A 20,869-nucleotide genomic window follows, 5' to 3' on the forward strand; every position below is an offset into this window, starting at 1 on the left:
GGCCCCTGAATGCGTCCGTTCCCCGGGATGTGCCTCCCCTCCCTCCCGGACTCGCCTGGTCCCTCCCCGGTCCCTCCCCGGTCCCTCCCTCGGTCCCTCCCCCGGTCCCTCCCGCCGCCGCTGCCCGGGCTGCCTGCCGCCGCCGCCGGCCTCGGGATGACGCCACCTCTCGCTCCGCCCCGGCGCACCAACTCGCTTCCTCGCGTTCATTTCATTCCTCGCCTCATTCCGAGCATTCCTCGCATCTCTTGTCAGTGGTTCACCCTGAACTCCTCTCCCCGGGCCGGCTGCAGAAACACCACAGTAACTTGACATAGTATTAAAAAAAAAAGAGAGAAAAAGAAATACCCAGTAACATCACACTACTACCTAAGGCAGGGGGACATTTTTTAAATGAGATATCAATAACGAGGTAAGTTTCGTTGGCAGGTATTCTCAGTGTGGACTTGTGTTGTGGTGTTGATGGAAGATGACGGTGCTCACTCTTCCTCCCGTGTAGCCTCAGGTTGTGTGTTTCCTCACGGACACACACACATGCACATGGCCGCTGGCTGCAACAGGAGGCTTCACTTCTAACACTCACTGTTGCAGCTCTCGGCTTCGACACAGCAGCGACGCAAATCTTTGACATTTTTCACATTTTTTCCCCCGAAAACGAGCCCGCTCCTCCGCCCCTGTATAAAAGCCTCGTCCGCGGTCAGACCCTCGTCAAAGATCCGGGAGCAGCCCCCCAAAACAAGCCCCCCTACCCCGCAGCGATAAGAGCCTTTTGGACAAGATGCCGGTTCAAATCGTTGCTGTTTTCCTCTCCGTAGTGGGCTCAGCCGGGAGTTGTTCTCGGAGCTTCCATCGGAAGAGAAAATCCCTCTCGGAGAGACTTGTTGCTTCAGCGCACTTTGACGGTGCTTTTATTTTTTCCAAATCTCCATCGAAGTTTGGTGTAAGTAGATTATTATTTTGTTGGGTATTGTTTCTTACTTCTCTCGACGGTCTCCATGTTGTTACTGTAACAGGGAACGGTTATTACTCAGGATTGTTTCATTAAAGCTCCTCTATGACGCGTTATCCAAAAACAAAAACAAATGTGTTTATTTGCTGTGGTGTTGCTGTCAGGGTTTTATTAAAAGACCATGACTTGACCCTTAAGTTGAAGTAGCTTATATTTAAGTTAGCTGTTCCCTTGTTTTTAAAATAGCTGCAAATTGAAACATTGCCTTTAATTCAAAGGACAATTTTGCTGATTTATGTAAACGGCAGAATTTGTTGGGCTAAATAGTATTGGAAGGGTTTAACCTGGTCCTTAAGTTGAGGAGGAAAATTATATTTAAATGTAAATGTTGACATTACATTTTTTTTTTTTAATGGCTGCAAATTGAAACATTGCCTTTGATTCAAAGGACAGTTTGTGGATTTATGTAAAAGTGTAGAGTTTCTGGAGCTGAATGGTATTAAAAGGGCTTAACATGAGCCTAGAGTTGAGGATGAAAACTACCTTAAATTAAAGTTTCCTATTCCCTTGTTTTTAAAATAGCTGTAAATGCAGACCATGCTATTAATTCACAGGACAGTTTGCTGATTTATGTAAAGAGCGTCTTTGTGGAGTTTGTGAAGCTTTTTATTTGGGGTTTCCTTCATTGTTTTCCTTTCCTCCCTCTGCTTTGGGAAATGCCTGCTCAGCTAAAACTGCAGTCCCCCAGCTGTGGGCCAGCAGTGTGTGTTTGTGTATGTGCGTGTGTGTGTGTCACTGAAGTTTTACACCTCTCAATTATTTTAGCCACATACCTTATTGTGGACTTCCTGGATACGACATCTTCTATTATGCAAAGGGAGGGGGTGAGAAAAAGCCATACGCACACATTAGCTACAGTTGATTTAGCTTAAAAAGTTTGTTCAAACACTTACAGATTTCCTCTTTGTGCCAGACTCTAGTTACTCCCCGCCACCTCCTCAGTATTTGTTGCACTACATTGTCAGATTTGGTTTGCTTTGAACCAACAGGCCAGTCAGGTCACCGGGGCACTGTTGACATGGCTCAGATATGCTGCTGTGATTCAATTAAAGCGTGCATATACTTCATTTAACAAGCCACGTTTTATAAAATATTCACATGACCCGATTTATAATGTTTTGTCAGCTATCTATTCTTTCTGCTAGAGCAAAATTGCCTTATGAGAAAATTAATTATTGTAAAAGTTGCTGCTTTGTGTTAAAATAATCTCAACATAGGGGACACAGCTGAGCGTTGGGCTGAAAAACATTACCTGATGTTTCTGTAACAAATCCACTTTAGCTTTCTGCTGCAGCACCGACAGTCTCTTACCTCCTTGTGTTTTTCATGTGAAAGCATGAGCGGGTTATGTTGAGTGTGCAGAAGCTCTCTGCTCTCATAAGGTTAAATATGCATATTCTTACAGTTAACCTGCTGTTAAACATTTTGTGTAACTTTGTAGAAAGCAAATAGCTGAGAAAAAAAAATCCGTTGTCATGTAATTTACGTGAACGGGCTGTTATCACCCACAGGAAACAGTCTGAATGCAGTCAGGCGTAACTCCAGACATGTCACAGTGTAAATCTCCCTGCTTGGAAGAAAAAAAGTAGGAGTAGAAATAGATGCTTTGTTTTCGGCTTATGTAACCAGTGGACCTGTTGGAAGGAAGCCTGCATAACATTTGAGCAAGAATAGGATGTTGTCTTTGTTTGACCCAATGAGACTTCACTTCTGCAAGTAGGAGTTTCCAAACTAGTTTGTTTAAGAGACTACATAGACGTGTTCACTGCTGTGATTACATGGAACACTTTACTATAACTAGTCTATACTTTTAAATAATGTAGAATTAGTATTGAGCCAATGTAGTTTTTCTTTGAAAATGCTTTTTTTAAATGGGAATGTGATGTTTATTTAAGTAGATGCCATTAAATATCTGGATGCGAGCGAGCCGTGTTTTGTATACGGCTCGTCAGAGACAACACAGGCGATGTCTAACTTTAGTGGTTTGTTGGCTCAGGTTTTGTTCATTTATGTTCCTTTGCTGAGGTCTGAGGGCAGGACTACAGAGTGTGGACAGAATAATGTGCTTTTGTGAAGGACACAGTGGACTGTGTTAATTCTTGGAGTTAAGTGAGACTGTACATTTCTTGGAGGTCCATATTCACTATTGTTTTGGTCATTTGTAAGCTGTATTTGCTCATTTTGTGATTTACATGAAAACAGACAAAGATTTATTTTCTCCTGCAGTCGTTGGTTTGTTCTTGCAATGGTACAGAACTTGACATTGTCTTTGCGTACAATAATGACAGAATATAACAATGTTTATCTTTGGCATTTGGGAATATATTGATGTGTCATGAAATATAACTTGTATCAGTTTGGACCTTTTAACCACCGTTAGAGTGACATTGATACACTCAATAATGTTAATGACTTTTTTTAAAACCAAGTGAGGAATCCAAACCCTCCCTTGAGCCATGTTATTGATATTGTGAATATTAACATCCTGAGCTGAAATTTTAGAATAACTTCTAATGGTATTTTGATTTATAGCACATTAAGAGCAACAGTCTGAAGTAGGAAGCACCTGAGTCCTCGGTGCTCTCTGCAACAGGTGTTAGGGTGATACGGGTCAAATTATCTACGGTTTATAAAATTCCATCAGTATTAGTTTGAATTACATAATTATGGGGTATTCAATCCATCTAATATTTTTGGTAAGATTTGCTAAGCTGTTTGATGTCGGTGGCTAAAGGCTTTGTTAGCTCTAAGTTTTTACAGTGTTCGGGCATTAATCTGTTTCATACATTGTGTGAATAGACATATTGATGGTAAAAATAAAGGCTTTACCTGACTGAAAATATAAATGTATGTGTAACGAGGCATCTTCTCTATTTATGGGCCTGTTAAATCCCTCGTGGGAATGTCAACACATTATGTGTCCCACATTTTAATTGAAACGACAATACGCAATATTATGATTTGTTTTTGTTCTGAAAATTCCAGAGTAGAAAAACAATGTGTGATCTGTAATTGAATGTGGACACATGCTCATTAATTGTGTAATTAGATGTGATATGTGGCGGAGTTAGAATCCCATCAAAACATCAGTGTTGTTCACAGTCAAAGTGCGCTTTTAAAGGAGGACACTCCTACAGGCGTCCAGACTGTGTGTGCCCTGAGGTAAACTGTGATCTAGAAAGGGAATTTCAGAGTGTGTGCTGCTGCTCAGCAGTTTGAGCAGGGCCCACTGAGGCCAGTGGAGAGAGCCACCAAAAAGGAAAAGCTGGCTCAAAGCCACTGACGTCATCTAAGTAAATCTGCTTCACTGCTGCAGCCATAAAATGACTGCCAGCTACCGAATGCACTTTGGCCTTGTCAACTACCTTAGTGGTGCAACACTGTAATTTTTTTTCTCTCTCTCTTCATGTGCATACTCATGAAAGACACTTTGTTTTTAAGTCTAGTGTCGTTCTGCTGTACTAGCAGACTTTGGCTTTTTCATTCATAAGGACAAGTCGTGTTTGAGCCTTTCCAGGTTTTCATAAACGCATCAAATCCCTCAGCTTCTCTCACCCTTTGATGTCATAGCACATTAATATAGCATTGCTAATGTGAACCATATGGCAGTCTCAATCATTTGCACTGGAGAACAGAGCATATAGACAGTATAATGTCTGTTTAATGTCCTAACCACTTATTACTGACGGGCTGTGCCTTAGAAGCTGTTCACTGGGACATGCACTTTTTCTTCCTACTTTTATTTGAACACAAAGACAAATAAATGAGCTGCTTCATGATCACTCACAGATGAAAAGCAATATTTTCTCCATGAATCATTACATGAGTCAGTTTCTGAAACCACTATAAACATTTTGAGTTCTTGACCACAATGAAAGCAGGAAATCTCGGTTTCAACAACTTCCTGTCTCTGGTGGCCATAGGAGCCGCCGTGGTGTTCAGCTTCCCCACTGGTGAAAAGAAAACCCCTTTGGAACAAAGGCTCACAGTCACTTCATTTACTGAAAGTGTGTATAATTTGCGGCTCGTATACAATTGTGGGTTATTCAGTCTCTCAGGCAACGTATTCAGTCGTTGCTTGTAACAAATTCCCACAAGACCTTTTATCAATGGTCGTTGTGTTTTTGATCATGGCTGACACAGATCAGGCAGACTCTCTCTGTCCTGAAGGTGCCCTGGATTCAGACGGACTTGAGGATGAGCTCCCAACATTGATATGCAGGCTGTGCCCGGTAAATAAGTTTGGAATCTGAGCTGGGACACGGCATCAGAGAGCGGCATTGTCCAGTTGAACATTGTAGGAACGCATGAAGAACCTTAAATTCTTAAAAATAAGATGTTTATCTATAGTCAAGGAATATGAGGAGACCCGTATAGAGACAGATTTAGTGATCCGCCAACATGAGCCTTTCACCGACACATTGGTATCGCTGTTAATGTTTAGCAATATGTACCTATATGAAAACCTTTATTGTACAGAATAAACCATGCAGAAAAGATTTGCATTTATTAGAATATTTTCATTTCCTAGTTCAAGTTCTGTATACTTGGTGGTTGTGTTTTCTTCTTTTATTTGTAGTTTTGTATTGATAGTAAAGTATAAAGATAAACTGTTAAAAATTAAGTCTCAATTACATCTATTTGTCAAAATTGGCAAATGCTTTAAAACTTATGTGCCAGCTGATTTACCGGTGGGGTAAATTTACCCCTATTTATTATCTGTATCGACATCAAGCCCCCAATATCCATATTGGTCAGGATGAACTTCCAGTGGCTTCAGGTAACGTCAGGTCAGCGTAATGTCTGAAATTTAAGTTTGTCTGCTTCTCTCAGTCTTTTGATATAATGACTAACAGGCTTAATACTTTTTGTATGTTTTGGTATTTGTAGCTATCTCGTCATCTCACTGCTGGTTGATAGTTGCCTTGGATCCGTATTTCTCCTTCGTATCTGAAACTCAGTCAAGATAACCATTATTTGTGTTTAATTTGTAGATTCATCTCAAAATTTATTTTCTTTCTTTTGCAATGACCTACAAGTAGTCATGGCAATTAGGAAGTCAAATTACATTTCTGTTACTTTTGAAGGATCTTTGTATCCATCTGTGTTTCCTGCTCCAACTCTTAGAGCCTGCCTCTCCTTCATTGAATTAGGTGAAAGAGAAATTTGGTAAAATATGTGTTTTCTTTTGTTATGTTAGAAGAATTTTAATTTGGCTCAGGTTGGCCTGTGTTTTTGTGATCATACCAGTACTGGTGTGTAGCGGAGCGTGTGCCTTAGTAGTAAATATGGCAGCTTTAATACAAATAAGCCAAAGGTTTTTAATTATTTCCTTCATATCTTACTTGATCTTCTTTCATTGCCAAACAATAATGAAAGAAACTGAACATGGCCAAAAGGTTGAAAAGGCAACCAACCTTAAAATAAATAGTTTTAGTAGTGGAGAATTATTACACTTTGTGTTCACATTTCTAAAACACATTAAGAATATTTCACTTTCTTTGATGATGGTCAGTTCTCTAAATGCTTACATTATTAAAAACCTTAAATTTAGCAGGATCCATGCTGTGGCTTGGTCTTTACTGTCTATAGATTAATGAAGAATTTTTCAACGTAACCGTTGATAATCTTGTACAAATACTTGTGTATAAATAGATTCTCAATGCACCCACAGTCATCGCTAAAGTCTCATTAGAAATTCAGAAACTGTTATGTAGTATAAGAAAAGAAAATATCGTTTGACGTTTTTAATTACACTTGTCAATACAGCACCTCTCAAGAGGTTGTTTCATGGCAGATGATTCCATGGTATAAAATAGTTGCCAGGGTGAAAAATAAAGAAGGGAGAGAAAAAGAAGAATGGGACGAGACAAGATAGTAAGAAGTACACAAGGGGATAAATGATGACTAGAGATGCAGAAGAAAAGAGATGGAAGTCGGTGTGAATTGGCAGAGCCAAATGCAAATAGTGGCCTTCATGCTCATCACCATGATTTGTTTTTTCATGAGCGTCCACACGCGTCCTGAATGAGCCGGTGGCCAGCCCTCGGCCTGCTCTGCTCTCATAACTGTCAGGAGATCCTTTATCTGACGGACCTTTATTTACAGCTTTAATTTCCTGAGCTTTATGTGTTCTGCTCGCACACCACACCACTGTGACATGGACGAACGCCGTCTGGAATGCACCGCAAATTTTTTGATAGGCAAATGTCCCCCGAGCTTTCATTACATTTCATGTTTGAATGGTAAATTGTATCCTCAGAAGGAAAGATTTTTGTCTCTGAGATTACAGTGATTTTTTCCCTCTGTTGTTCGAAGTGGAAGACCTTTAGCTATGCCTCTTTTCTGGACTGCCCACATGTCTGATTTTATCCAGGTCATGTTGTTGCTACCTGTTTCTCAGTCTGAGGCAGGTAGAAAAAGGGGCTGCTTTGACAGAACCTGTAAATCAATCCCATTCTCTGGCAAACAAAGATTGATCCCTCGGTGGCCTGACGGTTGCTGGGTGGTGGGATCCAGGCCTCGGATTTGAGTGGGATGATATCAGACAGATTCATGGCACATAAGCCTTCTGGTTCAAAGAGGCATGAAATAAATACTAGGCCACTGCCAATAATAAGAAGCAGCATAAGTACGCTTTCACACCTCTCCAGCGGACCTTTGTAAAATGAGAATTGAAAACCTTGTTTATGCATTCGTCCGTACTATAAATGAAACCTAAAGGAAAATCTCACACAGAATCAATCGTTTTTTCCTGAATTTCTTGCATTCTGTAGTGACATACTCCTCTGTTTGGAAATGTTTTCGACATGACTGCAGTAATTAAAATTTCCCCTGCTATTCAGCCCATTTCCTTTTCCTAAATGAAATGCAGGAGGTTAAGTGCATGCTTAAAAAATGTGTTTCAATTAAAGTCTTGTACAGGTTTTGTTGATTTTATTTATTTTAAACAGTGGCTGCATGCCGCCGCTCCACCTTGAGTTGTAAAGCTTTCTAAATAACCTCAAAAAGTATCTCCATGGATTTTTGGTGAATTTAATTTTTTTGTGTGTTCCTTGTAACACTCAAGGTCTTCAGGGACCTGCTGTCAAAGCCCTCATTCCATAAACATGTTTTTCACGAGGCAATTAATTTGCTTTAATGACAAAAACTAAATGGAATTTCAGAAACGTCTTTCATTGTAAATTTTCATAGCTGGTTACGCATGGCTCAAAACCGAATACTTTTGACATCGCTGTTGCAATTATGCAAAAGCCAGGATATGTCTTTACAACACAGTGAAAATGTGGAGTTTTGAAATCACAAGGTAATTATAGTTTTACACATTGTGGCCTTAACTACTGGGCCATTATGGGGTGCACAAAAGTCATTCACAGCATCATTATTGCGCCCTCTGAGATAACGGCACAAAAGAACTCCACGTGGAAAATTACATTTGAGACCTCTCATCTGCTATTTCATTACCTTGCTCTTTCTGATGGGTGAAATGGGTTCTCTTAATTTAAGGAGCTGGATTCCAGCTTGGTGAGTGATTTATGTAATCTCACGGTAAGTGTAATTTCCCATAATGCCATGTCAGAGCTACTACTCTGCTTAGCTACCACATTCACTCATTGCATTGTGAGCCATCTTCGCCCTGCACCTCACAAATAAGACCATTTCTATGGTGTACACACTGCAAAGACAGAAGTATGCAATTATCTGTGAGCCACAAGTGTGTCTATGGGTGACATTCATGCCTTCTTTGGACAGACATAATTAGTCCGCAGATTCTCAGGCACTAAGAGACTGTCTTCATTGACAGCTCTGCGAGGTTACTCACATGCTGCACATGGCAAAGACATCCGATCGGTGTCATGGGATTCGAATAAACAAATCTGTTGAACACAGGGATTAGTTATATGCTCAATTATTGAACTGTCTGGTAAAAAAACTGAATGATAAGACAAAGTTTTATAAATCGATATCTGTTGCCTTCTTTAAACTCATTGCTTACACATGCATGAAAAATGTAACCCCAAACATTAAATTTCTTTTCTCATTTACCATATCGCCAAATATGTTGGTATAGTTTAACACTTAATAAACAACACTGTGTAGTTTTGACAGACGGGAGCTGAATGAGTTTGTGTCATCGTGTCTGTGCAGTGCAGCGTCTTACAGATCAATGGAATCTTAACAGTGTTTTAAACCAAAGACAACATTTGAACTATATAGTTTTAATTTGGTCAGCGTAGTGTATTCTTGAAGTGATAACAAGCAGATGCACATGTGCTGCTTATTCAAAGGATCTGGGGCCCAAATATTTTTTGTAACATAAGTTTTCAATTATGTTAGTTTTTCTAAAGATATGAAGGAGAAATTCACTGAAAACATCACTCAGATCACTAAAGGGGATTAAAGTAACTCTAAATAACCAGAAAACCTTTAAGTTTTTTAGGTTAGGTTTAGGTGTAAATGTGCATAAAACCTATGTCACGAGTTCTGGATGACCTGAAGTGATGAGTTGATGCATGACTTTGGGATCATTTTTTTTCAGAAGCTTTGTGTGACTTGTATGTTGAACTTGAACTTTTTTATTTATGAGTGAAGCTTCAGTCTTATCTGGAAAGGTTAAATACCTGGGGTCTGCCACGGTGGCTCTGCCTCACGACTCATTCTCTCATTATTGATGGAAAATTTGGAAATTTGGTGGTGGTGAATACATTTAACAGTCAGTGGGAAGGAAGTCGAAAGTCAGTTTTCTATGGTGTTGTGGGGTTTGTTGTGTTATTTGTACTTGGCTGATTTGTTTCATTTTTCCTGAGAAATGTCCGTAGAAGCGAAGTATTGATGTTTTTTCTGTTGCTGAGTGATTTGGGACATGGTGATGTAGACGCTTCATCATTCTTGACTTCATAACTCAACATTTAATCTTTAAAGATACATTTCAGCAGCAGCAGCTTTTCCTTAATATCGATGTTTGTCAGAGAGGCTAGTGGGTGGAGCTGATGTTTATGTAGTTCATTGCATGTTACTGTAACAGTGATATAATTGTCCTGGTGTGGTGTTGGAGGAAAGCACCTGCAGAGGAAGGAAACAGAGCCAAATGTGTAAGAATCAATTTCCTGTAATGGACGGAGCCACAAAGTCACTGAGGACTACTTACATGAGTCCCACTTTATCAACTTTAACATACCGTAGAAATAAAACAGAACCAGGGCTCATCCAACATTTATAGATATTCAGAGAGAATTTTTGTCTCTTAACAGATTTAGAGTGATTTACAAATAATGTTTGTTAAAAAGCACTTGACTTATAATTTAAAGGATGTTTTAGTAGATAATACATTATAAAGCTTTATTGAAACATACTGAAAACCACTTTAGTATAAAACATATCTTACTTTTCGTGGGCCTCTGGAAACCTCTGTAATTCAGGGTTTGGAAAGGATGAGGATTTTATTTTCTCCATCTTGCTATGAAAATGTAAGCTGGAAATGATTACCGGCACAGTTCATCATTTGGTTGGGATGAGAGGAGCACAGCTATAAAGAGTCGCAGCCTTTTAGTGGTTGAAATGGGAATTTATTTTCCCCCTCCCTCATCAGTTTGTGAGCTCGTTCTGCAGTGTCAGCAGTCGGCACACAAAAACAGAATTCAGTAAAAGCTCCCTGCTCTCCGGGAGTTTCCCCCCCCCCCAACAGCTTGCTACCATCCCCCCCTTTCCCCCTCATGAACTGACATGCTGGAAGAAACATATGCTACTATTCCCACTTCCTGACAGCTTGTGCTGCTTGAATGGGATCTTGCTCAGGGAGGAAGCAGTTGTCTGGAAAGAGAGGAGAGATTAAGAAAAGAGAAAAACCTCCATGATTTTTCTGTAAAGGAAGTAAAACATCAAGCTACTGTAGTTTAAATAGTGAATTAAGGGTACAGCCAATAGAAGCCTGACAGTTTGATACTAACTCTTGAGATTGAAACACTTTTTGCTGACAGTCCAATTTGTGATTTGTCCTGAGCTGATAGATACAAAATACACACAGGAAGCATGTTGATCAAAGTTATAGGGACTTTGAAGAGTGGATTTGTATCTTTATATCTTTGGCTAAATTACCCTTTGCAGTGACAGCAGCACATCAGCATCTCAGCAACAACAGCTGGAGTCCCAGCGTGAACACTCAACATATTCAGCTTCAGTACATTTGACATGCGCCCAATACACAATCATTTTTTCAAGCTATATTTATGTTGAAGAAAAGATATAAAGCCAAACACAACACTAATTTTATTGAATATTCCTCTCTGGGAACTTTCAGAAGATGTGTCTGTATTTAATTTTTCTTCCATACCTTTGTGTTCAGTTGCTGTACCTTGGCGCGAGTTCTCTGAAACATTTCTTGTTATGATTATGCAACCATTATTAACCTATAACTAAGAACATTCTTGACTCCTTGTTTCCTTGAGCTTTTCATGTTGCAACACCTGCTCATCTGCATTTGCGAGATAACCCATTTGACAAACAGATCTGGGAGTGGCATGTTCTAAGAATAACTTCTCCATATTTCTACAGCATAATAACACGTATTACCTTGTAGCGTCCAACCTATAGGTTCTGTATCTGCGTAGTTGCGAGGGGTTGGCTCAATCTTCAAAGTACTGCGTACAGAAATGTCCTCATTCATCCATTACCATGAGGGTCTGTGTGTCCCAAAATTTGTCAGCGTACATACAGTGTACATCTGCTAATTATGTGCATTTCTTGTGTTTCATCCAGCCCTCAAGCTAGTGCACCTCCACCATGCCATGTACTCAATGTACTCGACCTCTACATCGTTAATGAGGCGTTTTCTCTCTGGCCATGCGCAACACAGAACCTACGAAGGACGTTCTGATGTCTGCTCTTTATCTAATCTAATCAAAACTCTTGAAGTCCAGCGTTGGACTCTAATGCCACTGTATGCAGAATGCTTTCCATTCACGAAGGCCACACACTACATCAACCACAGCCCTTCTGAATCACATTTCACCACCCACATGCTTCAGTCGCATCTGTGCATTCATGAAGTCGTATTGTGTAATACTTATTTCCCATAATATAATGTTCTGTTTTTTGGTTCTTCTGCTCCTGGTGCCGCCACCACATAATGACGCAGTCCTCCGTTTATTAGCTGCAGATTTACCATTAAGCGTGTTGATCTTTTCAGTACCTCCTGGTGAGACTTTCTCCTGTTATTTGAGCAGTTTGGTCGAAGAGAACTGAGTTCTTGGACCGTGTCGTAAATCTGCAAACTGTGGATGCCTGTAGGTCTCCGGTCTCTTTTTAAAAGAACATGTCTAATGTCTATATGTACTCGGATGTCTTCTGCTTTTAATATTGCAGAGTGACTTGCGTTTACATTGGTGACCAAGTGTGTTTGCTCAAGGGCACTTCAGTGTCCAAGGCTTCTCTCTTATTTCCCGTCCCAGATTTATGGCTCCAGGCCAAACACATTTTATTGAAAAGTCATGGTTGACCAACTGCTAATCTCTCCATGGCCTTTTTATGTGTAGGAGCAAAGTTTTTTTAGGCATCGGGTTCATTTAGTCTGACATCTAATTTTTAAACCTTTTTCAAACCCGACTTCTCTCATTTATTGAGGAGTAAGAACCAAAAGGTTGATGAGAGAAAATATTTTATTTGTTCGAATTCATATCACCCGTTGTAAAACATTATTGGTGATGTCCAATTTAGTTTGCCTTCTTTTGTTCCACATCTGGTTATCAGCTAACAGCGTGCACTTTCTGTCCACTGTTCTGTTGCGGAGAGTGACAGTTTGCTTGTGTTTGTTTATTTGGGAATTCCAGGTCTCTCCCTAGTCTGTTCCAGGCTTCAGCTTGGAGAGCCCAACCGCCAAGATGGATCCTAGCAGCTGGAGCGGCAGCGAGAGCCCTGCCGAGGACCTGGAGAGGATGAGCGACTCGGCAGACAAGCCGGTAGACACTGATGCCGAGGGAGTGTGGAGCCCTGACATTGAACAGAGCTTCCAGGAGGCGCTGGCCATCTATCCTCCGTGTGGACGCAGGAAAATCATCCTCTCTGATGAGGGAAAGATGTACGGTAGGTACAGATGTGTTTTAACCCAAATATTATCTGTGTTTCATACTTTTCTAAGAGGTGAGAACTGAAGAATAATTTGGCATTTTGGGGAATATTTGCTTTCTTGCTAGAGTTAAAATGAGAAAATCGATATCACTCACATGTCTGTCCTTTAATATGCAGCTAGTATCTGAGCTGGTTAGTGGTACTTAGCAAAGCGAATGAAAACCTCTAGCCTGCATTTGGCTACATCTTGCTACTAAGTTTAGTTTTAAAACGCGTCATTGCTGCTCCTCCAGCGGCAATGTTGGCCCCGCATTAGTTTGAAAAATCCAGGGCTCCATTGTGGTCTGAACGGGCAACAACAGAGACGTTTGGACACGATGATACAATCGGCTGCATCGGTTTCCTGATTGTTGGTTGTTATCAGTCACGACCTGACTATCAGTGGTGAAGGCAAACAGTTGCAAACACTTACTGTCAGTCACAGTTCCACCTCATCCTCGGACCCAAACAAATACATCCCTCTTCCTACTTTTCACCATTGCTGTTTCTTGTTTTGCTGTAAGTTTGCCACCAACAGCAGAGTATAAAATCTCCTTCCTGTTTACAGTACATACCTAAATGATCAGATGATATATGTTGTGTAAGTATGGATGGAGATTATAACTGAAGGGTGCAAAGGTTATGAAACCATCACCCGGTGGCTCAAGAACTACCTTTTTATACCTTGTTTTCTAAATGAATACAAAAAATGAAAGTGTAAAAACATCTATTTGAGGTAATTTCTCAGTTACCAGGAAAATAATGGCACCTGGCCAAATATACAGCCCTTTTTTCAACTTAGGTGGTGTATTCACTCCTGGGTCTTGTTTCATATTTAACCCGGCATCAGACATGATATCAATCTAATTTTATAATTACACAAAAAGAGTGAATGAATGCATTTTCCTAGAAAAAGACTCAATACATGATTTGGGCGGGGAGATTCAACATTATATTTCAGTCTCGTATCTCCGATGAGTGCTGTGATGATGGCCTTACAGCTACGACTCTGGTTCACAGAAGTGCAAGTTTATAAGTAAAGCAGCATGAACTATTAGTCAGTAGCAGATGGTACTGCGGCTGCCACCAGCTGTGCCCCCGCTCCTCCCTCCTCTTCCCCCGATTCCTGGCTGGGTGATGTCATGGAAAGAGGGAATATTTTCTCTCTGCGGTGTTGGACCGTCTCACAGCCTGTCAGTGTCAAGTGAAGGCAGAAAGCCCCTCAGAGCATTCGCTCGCAGCTGTCATGTGACCCCTCCGGCCAAACAAAATGTAAATTCTAGGAGTCGCAGTGAAACCCCTCAGCTGCCAGTACAAAGATGTGAGCTCAGACAACAGGACCCTCCCTACTGTTGCTTCCTATGATTCCCAACGTCCCCATTAAATTAGAGGATGAAGATTCGCTCTTTTAAAGTTCAAAATGAGCAGTGCTAACCGCAGACCTCACTATAACCCAGAGGACCTTCTCAATGTCATGCAAATGTTCAGCTTTCTGTCACACTGACATTAAGAATATATGTATTTTGACAAGTTATGGAGCAAGTAAACATTCAGAGTTAGTCGTACTTGTTGATTTACTGCAAGCAGCCAAATGTTGAAGGTGCCTCGCTTTCAAATATTACTATCAAATTAGATAAGCAGATGATAATTATCACAACTGGCATTGATGCAATGACAAAAGACAAGCCACTAAAATCTGCCTCATGAAAATGATTTATAGGGAAAAAAGTAGTAGACTGAAAAATATTGTGTTTCAACTTTTCTTACTCTGCATTTTACAATGATTGTTACTCAAGAGAGATTCAAAACCCTAATAACTAACCCGAGGAGACGTTTTGTGTTTGCGGTGTTGAATCCACCTTCATATCTGCTGAGGAGACGACTGTAGGGTTGAATAGACGTCCGTCCTGCCAGATGTGTTCCGGATCTTGTTACATGCTGTCTCACCAGTGGCAGAATCCTTCCACTGGCTAGTCATAGTAATTCAGACCTGGTAGATTTGAAATAAATACCAGATATTTACCCAACTTCAAGTGTAGAAACGGGAAATATGCAACAGATGATTATGTGTTGTGAAATTGTGGCAGAGAATGGAGGTACATTGTCAGTTGTTGGCAGCTACAGAGGTTATTGTTGTTTTTCTGAGATTTCAGGGAGAATTGTGGATTCCTCCCTCTTGCTTAACATGAGTGTGTTTCGTGGGGATAGTGCTTGTTGCTCAGTCCTGCAACTGTGCTGCATCCCAGTGCCCGTTCCATCATACCATGAACTATGACAATCTCCCAAAGACAGGAAGGTTCCTTCTGAAAGTGCATTGAGACAGTTCAGTACTAAAATACATTGTTTACCCAATATGAAAGTTGGACCAGGAACAATTCAATGGGTTGTCATGGTTATGGGTATAACACAGTATTTTCAGAATAAACACTCACCCATGTTACTATTAGGCACTTGAGGATTAGAGGAAAAATGATGCACGTCCTTATTCCTCTTTGTGTGAAAATAAGCAACTAAATTTCCACACCTGCTATATGCAGGGCAGTATTATGCAAAGGCAGCTGTACATGTTCTGCTTAATACAAAGGGTCGTATCTGTTCCATTCAACCCTATGTGCGTCCCTGTAAGAAGGAAAAATGTCACTACTTCCTCTTTGTCACTGCAGCATATGTTTAAATGTGTGACATATTGTATAATAAATCAATGGTCAGTGTTAGGCATTCATAATGTAGCAAACAAAACAATGCATTTTATTTTTCATCAATACTATTCAGTTATCCTGCAAATGTGTTGTTTAAAAATATAATTTAAAAAACAGGTCAAATTTATTTTGCTATTTAAAGAACTTGTCTGAAAAGATGGAGTCCAAGCCCTGGCTGCCCCCGATGAACAGAAGACGCTCTCATTGCCATGTAAAGATAAATTCTTTGTAGGATGCCCCAGGTTTCCGTTCGTGCTTCTTTAAACACCGTCAGAGATTTACCAATGAAATGGTCCTCCGTGCTGTTAAAAGGGATTGATTTGTCTAAAACATTCAGTGATCTGGCTTTTTAAAAGGGTTCAGCTAACCACGGTGAGGCTGATATGGTGCTGTGGTCCAGGTCCATAGGGTTTATAACAGACACACACTGACATCACACAGAGACTCTCATGGCATCTGAGATGAAAGTTGTATACAAGGAGGCAGGTATTTTGTGGTTGAGAGACCCTGGGGAAGGCATAGTGTTCCATACACAGAGCTCATCACAAGAGGAGCCGCCCTGAGTGCCCTTAAGCCCTTTGTTATCTTGGGGTAGAGTGCAGTTAATTAGCAACAGTCTCTATAGCAACTGTGTTGCGGTACAAAACAATTTCTAATTTCTGCTTCTTAGCTTATTGTTGTGTTTACCTGAAGTGTTTCGGATACGCTGAGACCAGCGTCGGCTGGCGCTGTGCCCTTTCTCTGAGGCTAATTGTGACTGCAATGGAAGACACTACATCTGCATAGACTGCATCACCCGGCACTCTCCTCGGCCCCACAGTTATTTAGAATATTTTAAAAAGTAAAGGGAAATGGAGGGCACTGGCCCCCAGCCACAGGCCCGAGATTCTGCACTTGCATAATTCACCTGCTGTGCTAGGCTGCATTCATTTATCCCAGAAATAGAGTTGATAAATGAAACAACACGTTTCTCTCAAATTGCATGTTTATTCATTGAGTTATGTATTTGCACTTGCCCCAAACGCTAAATGACAGTGGTGAATTTTTCGCAGTTACTGGCTATAAAAAAGCAAACGGCTTTTTATTCCATCAACTGACAAATAAATATGTAAATACTTACTCTTCTTAGCCTATACCACTCCCATCTCGTGTTTTTGCTCAGGCGACCAGTTGTATTTGTTGCCTGAGCTTTAAAGTCTATTTAAATAAAGATGGAGACATAATCACCTTATGGCACTTTGTGATGGACTATAAGTCTGGTTCTAAAGAAATATCAATAATTACACTACAAATGTTTCATATTTAACCTGAAATAATATTTACAATCCAGAAATTATTAAAATACATACATGTTGTAATATTCCTGTTGCAAACGTATACTGCTGGCCTGTGGTTGCATGTTACTTTGGATGTAAAGCTTTTCCTGTTACCATTCTGCTGTTTGCTCTGCCATCTCGTCAGTGATCCAGCCCAGACCCCTCCTGTGGGAACTAAGTGGCACTTGGTTTGCAGAGATGCCAAGGATGAGTTAGATATAATGAGCAGACCTGGCTTGCCCCCGATGGCCCAGCACTGTGCTCCTCTGGGTCTCGTCTCACCGGGCCGAGCATGCTCTGAGACAGAGCGAGCGGATCTGATCCTCCCTGCTGGGCAGATAATGAGGAATTCTGGGATCAGCTCAGGCTCCCCGAGTCACCTGCATTCACTCAGAATGGAGTGTGAGGAACTTCATCGCAGCAGAGACATCACACACCTCCAGAATAATCCGTCATTTGTTCCTCTGCCATTGTCAGTGGAAGGCTGCAGTGTTTTCACACACATGGTAGTGAAAAAAGTCCAATTATTTTATGTCTTCCTCAAAAGGGGTAAGTGTAGAACGTGTAAATAGTCCTGATGCAGGTATGATGGAGGAGGGAGGAAGCCATTTTGAGGTATAGTTCGAGGTAGGGTTGTGTCGAACATGTTATTTTATCACGAGTAGCGATGAAGATGCCACATACTTCTTTCAGCTTGATACAAATTAACCTGGTTTTATGACCCTTCTCTCCAGCATGGTGCATCACTTGTCACATTTTACTCTTCTCAACGTGGATTTTCTACAACAGATGGGAAATTAAGTAAATATTATATTTTATACTTTGCGTTTTCCTCTGCATTTAGTCTTGTCCTAACGAAAACAGCTTTTTTAAATCACTGAAACTAAGATTCTTACAAATGCCCTCCAATGTGCAGATTTTCTTTAACTCCGGTTTCAGGGTACATGCATGTCCAGTGTTGCTTTGTGCAATGAATATGCACCAGAAACAACTACAAGAAATGGTGCCTGTAAAATGGTTTCTCTACGTTTGGTGAGAACTGTTTGTCGCTGAATTTATTTTGACGGCATCACAGGCTTCTGCCGTTCCTAATACTTCGATGGCAGCGTTCTTCTTTGGTATTTGATGGATCGTTGATGTAGACTTTATCGCCACCCACTGGTCCGGCACACTTGTTTGGTAGATTGTAGTCGTTTTATGTTCTCTTCTTGACGTAGATATTTATATGAAACAAAGAAGAATGTGGTCAAAAATATCTGCAGTACTGTGGACAAGAGCTGACACTTACCTGTGTTTTGTACTCATGTTATCTAGTAATATGGAGAGGAATAATACTCACAGACCTCCAGCCTGCCTCGTCCCAGCCTATGACAGCAGTCTCATACATGAGGCACGTCGGGTATATCACTTTATCTTCCTGTCTTTCCACTGTTGTGAAAGTTAATTTGGACTGATGCAATTTAAATAGTAATATATAGATACATGCATGATTATATAGTATGCATATATATTTAACGATCCCTTCATGTGTGTTGAAAAAAGCCTGGATGATCCTTCTGCACCTGTTGTTTTTCAAAGCAATGAGCTGCACTCATGGGTCTAATATGCCCAGTAGACTCTAGTCGGCGCACCTGGAGCCAACAAAAACATCCAGAAAAAAGATTACCTTAACATCATTGTGATTTTTTTTACCACACTGGTTTTGCATCGATCAATTCCTACATATCTTAAGTTTATCATCCACGTGTGTTTCTGTGGCTCGGGGAACAAGCAATTAATGAAAGCCAAAATGGCTCTACATTTGTATCTCCTCTGTTGCTGAGCAGCAGAATTGATTTTGAAGTGCATATTATTTCATGGTAGTCTGTCCAGGGGGCAGATTTCCACTCCAGCTCGTGTCCATGTTGTGGTGATCAAGCATAACATGTTGTCGCTCGTGTGAGACCTCCACTCTCACAACCTCACCCCGTCTGGGTCGTTCTTGCCTCACACAGCTGCTTATCATGAACTGTGGTGCTAGAGGGGCTCAGAGCAGAGTGTGATGCAGTGGAGAGAGATAGAGAGAGAGAGAGATTTGAAAATAGAAAAGTGGACTGTCTGAAAAAGAGATTTTGTGTGTTGCTTTGCATATTGTTTAGGATATATTCATGTTTATCAAATGTGCACTGCAACATTACATGAAATAAACATCTCACGCAGCAAGTTAATAGAGTCAATACAGGACCTAGTAATGCTTTTATTGTCAAATATTATACTGTATCACCCTAAAAATGTTCCGTGAAATTTTAGTCATTTATATTTTTACTGCTAACGTTTCCAGATCAGCGCTGGAAAGAGGATAAACAAACTGATCCGTGAGTGTGTGTTTGTGATTTTCCGAATGTGTGGAAGTGTTTGCACTGCCTGGTTGGACAACAGGCTGTGGTTCTGTGCCTGCCTGAATCAGGAGTGCCGGGGGTGTGTCCCTGCTCTGAGGACTGTGTGAGGCCCTCTGAGCCGGGCTTCTGGTTTCAGGTTGCATGTTCCCAATTGGCTGCTTTTGTTTGACTAAAACACAGCGAGACCCTCGTCTTCTTAAAGATGCAGTGTCACTTTTTTTTTGTGTGCTCTCCTCAAGGAAATATCCTCAGTTTCGTGCTGATTACATCATATTCCATTCTGACTAGATCATCTCATGCTGATGGGACCATTTTGTGTAATCAACATATGAATGGAATCTGAATGCCAGAGTTATTCTCTCGTCCAGTGCACAGGGACTACACTCCAGCTCAAACACAGACTGTCATTTGTTTCTGTGCTGTTTGTGGAGAAGAGAAATGTCCCTCAGCACTGAACGGCATTACACTCAGACAGACAGAGCCATAAAGTGATCATACTCAATGCTGTCTCATGGTCTGACCTTAACATGCCATGTATATGATCATTGCTATTATTGTCCTTGCAATCGAAGAGTAAGTGCATGTTTATGACGTTCTCACTATCTGGAGTATTCCCATTAACTATTTAGAACCTCCTGTGTCTCCAAAAAACTTGGATTGACTTTTCAGTCCAGCCTCCCTCGGCTTGTGCTCGTGATTACGGAAGAATGCGACAATAGAGCCCATCATGTCCTCTAAGTTTGACTTTTCATTTATTGGTCACAGCCAACATCTCTCCCTTTGTGCTCGGAAGCTGAATTGATCCTGAGAGATTGAAAGTATTGATTTGACTCAGTGTCTTACTTTGTTGTGGAGGAGGCGGGGGGCATAAGCAGTGCACCTTTCTGACTGTTAGAGCCAACGTTCACACATTGCACTCGCCACACAGCCAGTTCCTCGGGGGACTCATAATTACAGCCGTCCTCTCAGATTAGTCCAGCAGCCTGTCCAACTGTGGCTTCACTCCCTGGTCATTTATTTCAGCTGTTTCTCTCTCCTGAGAGGCACACCTCAGCACAATGACCAGGCCCGGTCTCTACAATAATGTATGTGATGATAAACACAGTGGCTCCTAATTGATAGAGTGATTCAGACAAGGTCTGGCTGTGCAAATTGGTCCCCTGTGAATATGTTGCAAAGAGTTGGGACTAACAGGTTTCAGCTCTGGCGTGGTTTGAGAGACGTAGAGAGGAGAGAGAGAGGAAATAGAAGGGGCCGGACCCGCTGAGTGATAAAGAGGCTGTCTTTGCCTGCTCAGCCCCGTCTGAATACAGGCACAGTTCAGCAGAGGTTGGCTGCTGTAATCCTCTCAGTGTCTCCAGGAAG

General features: G+C 41.0%; 1 protein-coding gene across 5 annotated transcripts in view; it reads left to right on the forward strand.

Annotated features, from left to right (window-relative positions):
• Nucleotides 1–243: 243 nt before the first annotated feature.
• The window catches only part of tead1b (TEA domain family member 1b), a 43,984-nt gene continuing 23,358 nt past the window's right edge, over nt 244–20,869 (forward strand). For 4 of the 5 annotated variants that reach the window (XM_061067928.1, XM_061067930.1, XM_061067932.1 and 1 more), the window contains exons 1-2: nt 244–412; nt 12,835–13,087. In XM_061067928.1, coding sequence (XP_060923911.1) covers nt 12,886–13,087 — 202 coding nt within the window. In that variant the 5' untranslated portion in view covers nt 244–412; nt 12,835–12,885. Of the gene's footprint in view, nt 413–894; nt 941–12,834; nt 13,088–20,869 lie in introns of those variants that run through there. The other variant, XM_061067929.1, reaches the window with a different exon arrangement.

This window comes from Limanda limanda, chromosome 3 (genome assembly GCF_963576545.1).
Source record: "Limanda limanda chromosome 3, fLimLim1.1, whole genome shotgun sequence".
Lineage (NCBI taxonomy): Eukaryota > Metazoa > Chordata > Actinopteri > Pleuronectiformes > Pleuronectidae > Limanda > Limanda limanda.